This window comes from Grammomys surdaster, unplaced genomic scaffold, assembly GCF_004785775.1.
Source record: "Grammomys surdaster isolate TR1022 unplaced genomic scaffold, NIH_TR_1.0 192, whole genome shotgun sequence".
In the NCBI taxonomy this organism is placed as follows: Eukaryota; Metazoa; Chordata; class Mammalia; order Rodentia; family Muridae; genus Grammomys; species Grammomys surdaster.
This window is the reverse complement of record NW_021604637.1, coordinates 376,717-384,273: the sequence shown is the minus strand read 5'-3', so window position 1 is coordinate 384,273 and position 7,557 is coordinate 376,717. Positions and strand designations below refer to the sequence as shown.

General features: G+C 47.5%; 1 protein-coding gene across 1 annotated transcript in view; it reads left to right on the top strand.

Moving 5' to 3' along the window:
• The window catches only part of Tacc2 (transforming acidic coiled-coil containing protein 2), a 186,237-nt gene that overhangs the window by 84,626 nt on the left and 94,054 nt on the right, over positions 1-7,557 (top strand). The window contains exon 6 of the mRNA XM_028769369.1: positions 4,249-4,374. Coding sequence (XP_028625202.1) covers positions 4,249-4,374 — 126 coding nt within the window. The remainder of the gene's footprint in view (positions 1-4,248; positions 4,375-7,557) is intronic.

The following is a 7,557-nucleotide window of genomic DNA, read 5'->3' as shown; positions in this document are numbered from 1 at the left end:
AGAGAGGGAGAGAGGGAGAGAGGGAGAGAGGGAGAGAGGGAGAGAGGGAGAGAACTTACTTGGTTGTGTGGTGCTGAAGATGCAGCCTCACACTAGCGACATTCCAGCCTGAGAAGCTGTCGTTAGTTTGCAGGATCTTTGCACACATGGGCCCAGTGATGCCCTTTTCTTCTTTCAGCTATTCCTAGAATATTTCTAGAACCTCATCAGATCACTGTGGCCTGCAAGAATCCTGTATTTCACTGGGCAGTGGTGGCACACGCCTTTAATCCCAGCACTTGGGAGGCAGAGGCAGGCGGATTTCTGAGTTCGAGGCCAGCCTGGTCTACAGAGTGAGTTCAAGGATAGCCCAGGCTATAAAGAGAAACCCTGTCTCAAAAAAACAAAAACAAAAACAAAAAATCCTGTATTTCTGTGACAGTGTGTTCCTCTGGTTTTAGGGATTGTTAGGGTCTGACTCTGTCCTCCCAAATTCATAGGTTGAGACCCTGTTTTAGTTAGGGTTACTGTCGATCCCATGAACTACTACCATATCTGAAAACAACATGAGAAGACAAGGTTAATTGGCTTACATATCCTGAGTCATAGACTTTTGAGGGAAGTCATGTCGCGAGGAACTCAAACCGGGAGGGGACCTGGAGGCAGGAGCTGATGCTGAGCCCATGGAGGAGTGCTGCTTACTGGCCTGCTCCATAAGGGTTGTTCAGCCTGTTTGTTTGTTTGTTTGTTTGTTTGTTTTTCATAGATTGAGGACCATCAGCCCAGGGATGGCCCCACCCACAATGGGCTGGGCTCTCCCACATCAATTACTGATGGTGAGAATGCTCTACAGGCTTGTCTACTGCCCAGTCTTATGGAGGCATGTTTTTCAATCGAGACTCCCTCCTATCCAAGACATTTGTATCAAGCTGACATCAAACTAGGCTGCACAGACCTGAAGGGTCAGGGTGGTTGGTAGTATTAGGAGGTGGGGACTCGGGGAGGTGGGTAAGCACGAGGGTGAACTCTCATGAATGGGATTAGTATTCTATGAAAGGAACGAGAGAGTTCCCTGCCCCCTTCCACCAGACGAATCGGCACAAACTGTGTAGCCTGGAGAAGGACTCTCATCAGACCCCAGAGCTGCTGGCTTTGATCATGAAATCTCAGCCTCCAGAATGCTGAGAGAAATAGAGCTCTCCGACATCAGTTACCGATTGTAAAAATGCTCTACAGACCATCAGTCTCCGGGCATCTGTTAGAGCGGCCTAACGCAGTATGATGTCACACCTGAGAAACTGTTCTTTGAATTTTGACTTTACCTTGCTCCGGATTAACCTGTCAACTTGAAGTGTATGGTCCCATGTGATTCACTCCTGCCCACAGAGAACATGATGGGACATGGATGGACTATGGGATGTGGAGCCCAAGGTTGGCCCTTTCGCACTAGATAACATGGGCACCTTCCTCTTGGCAGCAGGGCCCTTGCCAGAGGCCTCAGTCTCTATGTTAGTGCTTCACAGCCTTGTGGAAAAGCACTTGTTGATAAAAGCTCCCCACACATTCCAGCGACCACTTAACTTTTGCTGCCTAGGTTTGCAGGACTGGCCCAGCAGCTGGTGGTAGCAACTGGTGGTTGAAATCTCCAACCAAAATTTGCTCCCTGAGAAATATTTCAGTCATTCTAGACTTTGTTACCACTGGTAGAATTCGGGAAGTGTTTACAGCTTCAAGTGGTAGGTCTAGGAAGAAATGTTATTTTTTTAATTAAAAAAAGAAATCTTTGGAAACAGATTCTCTTTATGTAGCACTCCCCTGGAACTCATTATACAGACCAGGCTGGTATTGAACTCACAGAGATCTGCTGAAGATGTTTTTAGATTTTTATTTTATTTTATTTTATTTTATGTGTATAAGTGTTTTGCCTGCGTGCAAGTATATATACCACATTGGTGTCTGGTGTCTACAGAGGTCAGAAGAGGGCATTGAATTCCATGGAATTACAGATGGTTGCAAGGCACCCAGGTGTGTGCTGGGAGCAGAACCCAGGTCTTCTGCAAGAGCAGCCAGTGCTCTTAACCACTGAGCCATCTTTCTAGTCCCTGAAGGTGTATTTTTTAAAATGCTATCTTACTGTCCAGAAATTAGTTTAGTTCCATCCATAGCTGTGTGAAGCTTAACTAGATCACCAGGAAGTGAGCCAGGAAGGCCTCAGAGCTGGTGGTACAATATGAATTAGATAGACGTGCACCTGCACACATGCACAGATATTTAGCAATTGCTGTGGCTCAGCTTATTGTAGATGCGCATACGTGTGTATTTCAAATCATATTTTTACACATATGTGTATTTCAAATCGTAATTTTTTTTTTGTACAAGAGGTTGTTAGACCATGACTGGAAGCTGATTAATGCTTGCTGGGCACACCGTTCTCACATCTCTAGTCTGTAGCATATCAAAGCAGAGAGCTGTGCACACAGTGGGGAGGGGGAGGTGAGTCAGTAAGCAGGGAGGAGGTATGTGACTGGATCAAGGAGCCCTGCGTGACAGTGCAGCCCAGGCCTTCACTCTTACAGACAGAGAAGCTAAGTCCCAGGGAGTCAGCTGGCAGAGATCCCAAGGTGGGGCTGCTCTGGATCCCAGCCCTCTTGACATCATTGACAGTTACTCTGTGAGTGTGTAATAGCATATTTGCTCACCAACGTCAGAGCCGATGAGGGTATTAGTGAAAATGTCATCCAGAAACTATTTATGTTCAGAAAACTTAGGGAAGTGTCAGTATTCTTTGAAAAAAATGTCATGCTACCATCTGTGTGGGTGGATGCCTGCTTTTGGAAACTTCTCTCTTGGTCCTTCATTTTCTCTGGTGATGCCTAATGAACGAACGTGGGTGTGTCTCTGCCTTAGAAAGGGGTGAGCAAGTCCTCAGAGAGGATGGCACGAACCTCAGCAGTGGTATGGCTCTGATGGTACCCATGTCACAAAACAGTAAGACAGGGAGCAAAGTTGTTCCCTGACACTTAACATCTTTCTTAAGAATATTTTCTTATTTATATTGATTAGACCAGCAGTATTCATTTGGGATGGAACCAGAAAACGGGGCCCATTGGATGGCTCAGCTGCAGAAGGCAGCTGCTGGTTGCTTCGGCTACTGTGACCACAATCTCCTTGCTCTCCGCCTTTATCAACTCTTAATATAGCATGTTGGAAAGACCATGGCGTGTCAGAGGAAGCTGAGTCTTTTATGACTGTGTGTGCTGCCAAAACTCCAGGCTGTGTTTCTTCTCTAACTTCTTAATATTTAGAAAGTTGATCATGTCCATAATTTAGGAGTCTCCAAGTTGTAATCTACCCAAACTCTCTAGCAGCCTGGCCATTCCTCCCCCTCTGAGTTGGCCCCCATTTTTTTCTTCTTCTATGATCTCTCTGATGCTGTGTGTAGCCATGGGACACTAATATCTGCCCCAGAGGAATTGGAATGGTGGATGGGACCCATAGAGAATAGTAATGCATGGGCATGCATATGGGCTGTCCACTGGTATTTAGAATGTAGTTTTATAAAATCCCCTGGGCCCACCCACTCTCACTCATGCACATGCCAAGGGCCGTGATTGGTGGCCGAACATTCAGAAGCCTCAGAATAATCCTTTGGCTTAAAGCCAAGGCCTTGTTTGTCCACCTGGTCTTGTGATCTGCCTCTTGTCCGTTTCTCCCTGCCACAGTCCCTCCTTCGTCTACGCTCTAATTACAGTGACCTTCTGCTGTTCTGCAGAATGTCAAGCTCCTTCCTAACCATGGCTTTTGAATATAGCAATGACTGCCTGCACTGGTAGCCATTTGCTGTTCTCTTACTTCTCCACCTGTGGTGCTCAGCCTGCTGTGGTGATGGAGAGGGTGACTGAGGTCAGGCTTGAGTTACTCAATCTGTCTGTGCCTTTGTTTCTAAGTGGTGATAAAAAAAAAAAAAGAAAACCAGCACCCCCAAGGGGTTACTTGACTCCTGTTTTTGGTGGCATCTATAAATGCTAACCTCCTCCTACAGGTTTCTGTCTAACTTGTTGGTAGCCAGGGATAGAGTGCGTTCGCTCCCCACCCCCACCCCCACCAGCACCATCTACAGCCCATCTATAAGAAGCACAGACATCTCCTTCCTGCTACAGAAAGGGAGCGTGAGCCTGGCCCGGAGCCAGATGTTAAGACATATTTGCACCTTCTGGGAACTTTCTGAGTTACTTGACTTTTTTTTTTTCCATTTGTTTTCCTCTGTAGCATCCCTGGAGCTGATGATGTCATCCAGCCAGCTGCTCCTACAGACCTGGGACACCCACCCTTAGCTGACTCTTCCCATCATGGTGATACTGTCAGCTCAGTCTCCACACATCTGACAGTCCAGAGGTACAGTAGAAACATGACTGGGTCTGGCTGAGCCCAGGCCTTGTGGCTGTTCCTCTTCTTCCCTTGTCTCATACACCCACTCACCTCTCGAAGTGTCTGTATACTTGTTCTAAGCACAGCAGGTATGTGCCAGGACTTAGCCTCTTCCTGTGGCATTAGTTATCTACTGATAGGACACTGGAAGCCTACCAGAGAGAGTGCCCATGCAGTTTTGGGACCTGCTGGCTGCCTAGGACACCAGCTGGGCCAGCTTCTTGTTTTCTTTTGTCTTTGAGTGACGATCAGCGAACAGAGGAGTCAGCAGAGTGGGGGTGGGGCACGGATGGACAAGGAGCGAACCAGTTCTCAGCCCTGTCTTCTGTCCTGTCGTCTCCTGCAATCCTTTCTTCTTGACCTTCATACCACAGGTCTTTGCCGCCCAGTACTTGGCCTGAAATCAGCTTCACTTACCTTTCGCCTGTGGCATTTGCGCTGAGACCAGACTTGGTCTGCAAGTCTGGTCTCAGTGCCTTTGAAACTTGGTGAACACGCATGCACATGCACACGCGTGCACACACACACACACACACACACACCTCTTTATATAAGTAATTACACAGTGCACATTCATATTAACACGTGCCTCTCCACAGTAATTACATTTCTTGTTGCTTTGACAAATACCTGACAAAAGCAACTCACAGGGCAAAGGACTTATTTTAGCTCGAAGTTCGAAGGTACAGTCCATCACCGCGGGGAAGGTATAGCAAAGGGACCAGAAAACAGCTGGTTACCTAGTGCCCATAGGGGAAGAAGAAATAGAAGTCTGGAGCTCTGCTACTTTCTCTACTGGGGCAGGACCACCCACAGTTAGGGTGGGTCCTCCCTCCCTCTTCCAGACCTGCCCAGAGGCTTGTCTCCTAGGTGGTTCTAGATCCTGTCAAGTGGATAACATTAACTGTCATAGTCTCTGTCTGTACATAGCTTAATTTATATTTAGAAAAGCAGTTGTGTTTTGCCAGATTTTGCATAGCACTGGGGAAACTTAGGTGACCAGGACAGAAAGGGCACTCTGCATCCTGGAGCTTGTACCTGGGGTCCCTTCCTCTAAGGAGTCTTCCTCTAAACTCAGCCGCTGCCTCTCACTGTGTCACGGCCCTTTCCAGAAGTCTGTAAGTTCTCTGTGCCAAAGTCCGTCTCCCCAACTACAAAGGAAGAACTTGTCTTCATGGCTCTTGTAGCATCCAACATGGAGTGGAGATAGGGGGATGTTATGGCTTATCAAAGATTGGAGGAGAGGACAAGGAAACCCTTTGTCTACTTACCTGTGTCATATGTGTACTGACCCCTCCCTGGCTGCATATCTCAGGTTACTGTTGATAGGCAGGTATCAGGCAGCAGAGGGGAAACCCTTTCACTGGGGAATCTAATTGGTGCAGGAAAACTAGGAGGGGGAGAGAAACAGAACCAGAGATGTCCCAGCAGGTGAGCATTGGCCTGGGATTTCAATGTTCCCCTTATGACGAGAGTCAGCTGAGGTGCCCGTGAGGAGCATTGCCGCCCTCCTCCCTGCCTCTCCTGTGCTTCGTTGTCTCAGTGATGCTCCAGATTGCTGACCCTCGGAGATTTAGGAAGGCCCAGGATCTACTAGCTAGAGCCACGAGTAGGGTTACCAACCTTAGTGAAGCAGGAAAGGAGCTTTCTTTACTCTTTTGGATATTACAGCTGGGGCAAGGCAGATATGGAGACCCCTTGATAGGAAGATGAACAAGTGCATGGTTAGACGTCATACAGGAGAACTGAAATCCAGCAGGGTCTGATCTGTCCTTCTGGGACCCCTTCTCTATCCAGGGACCATCCTTTTAAATAGCTTGTCTCGGGCCTCTTTTTGCCTAGGACACAGGAGGATGGCTATGTGTGCCATCTAGAATGGATCTGTGGATCCTCTCAAGAGCCACAGATAATAGAGTAAAGTTCCAACTGCAACTCACAGAGGCACTAACCAAGACTGCAAAATGTTAACAAGCTCAGGCCATATGGCAGCCATGTTGAGACAGGTGTATTCTGCTGCCCAGCCATGCTCCTAACCCCATTCCTGGCAAATGTCACTTGCAACGTTGACTATGAGTGACCACAGGATACAGGAAGGGGTGGGAGTAAGCATGGATGCTCTCGGTGCTGATGACTAGGCCAGCTTCCTGACTTTATCTCTCAGAGGAAGGACAGCTGGAACCTGGGCAGGGAGCAGTCAGGAGGCAGGAGCCAAAGAACAGGGAAACATTCGACTAAAGAAAAGCCAGCAGGAGCATGAACATTTGTGCGGGAGGAAATCATCACTAAGTCGGTGGGAAAGAGGCAGTTCCAATAGGAACAGCCATTGGTTGGTTTCAGTTTGGTCATCCAACATGATAAAATGGTCTTGTCATAAAATACAGGCAACACTCATTATTTAATCAGTGTTTGTGAATTTGACTTTTCTTGGAAGTTTATTGATAACCCCAAAGTCAATACTGGTGGCTCCTCCTCAGCCCTGTATTCAAAGCAATGAAAACTGGGAGTCACCCAACATGAGCGTTCTCAGTTGTTCACGGTTCCGCTCTTGTGGTGTGAACATGTGACCTCTTTTTTCAAAACTTATGTATTATGTACATAGTGTTCTGTCTGCATGCCAGAAGAGAGTGCCAGATCTCATTACAGATGGTTGTGAGCCACCACTGTGTGGTTGCTAGGAACTGAACTTAGGCTCTCAGGAAGAGCCTGTCCACTGTTTGTGTTGAGAAGTGAGCAAATGTCTACTCTCTCGGATAGGGTATCAATGACAGACTGAAGTGAGGAAACACCAAAGTCCAGGTTGGTGAATCACTGAGTTTTATTGAGTTTACATCAGGAGTATGGGTGAGGGGTTACAGGAGTAGAAATGACTCAGAGACAGCTGCATCAGCAAAGCACCCCAGTGTAGGGAAACTGGAAACCTAGAGCATACTGCACAGCTCGATGGGATGGGGTTGCCCAGCATTCTTCTGGGCAGCTCAGCTTGTCTGGGCATCTGTCAGCTGTCCTTGCTGCTTATAGATACTTGAGGAAGTAAGAGTCTAGTGAATCCTGTCAGTTTCAGGGGCTTCTGAAGCTTTTGAATTGTCTACTTCCAGGATGGAATGTGTTTCATCTTCCTTTAGACCAGTGGTTCTCAACTTCCTACTGCTG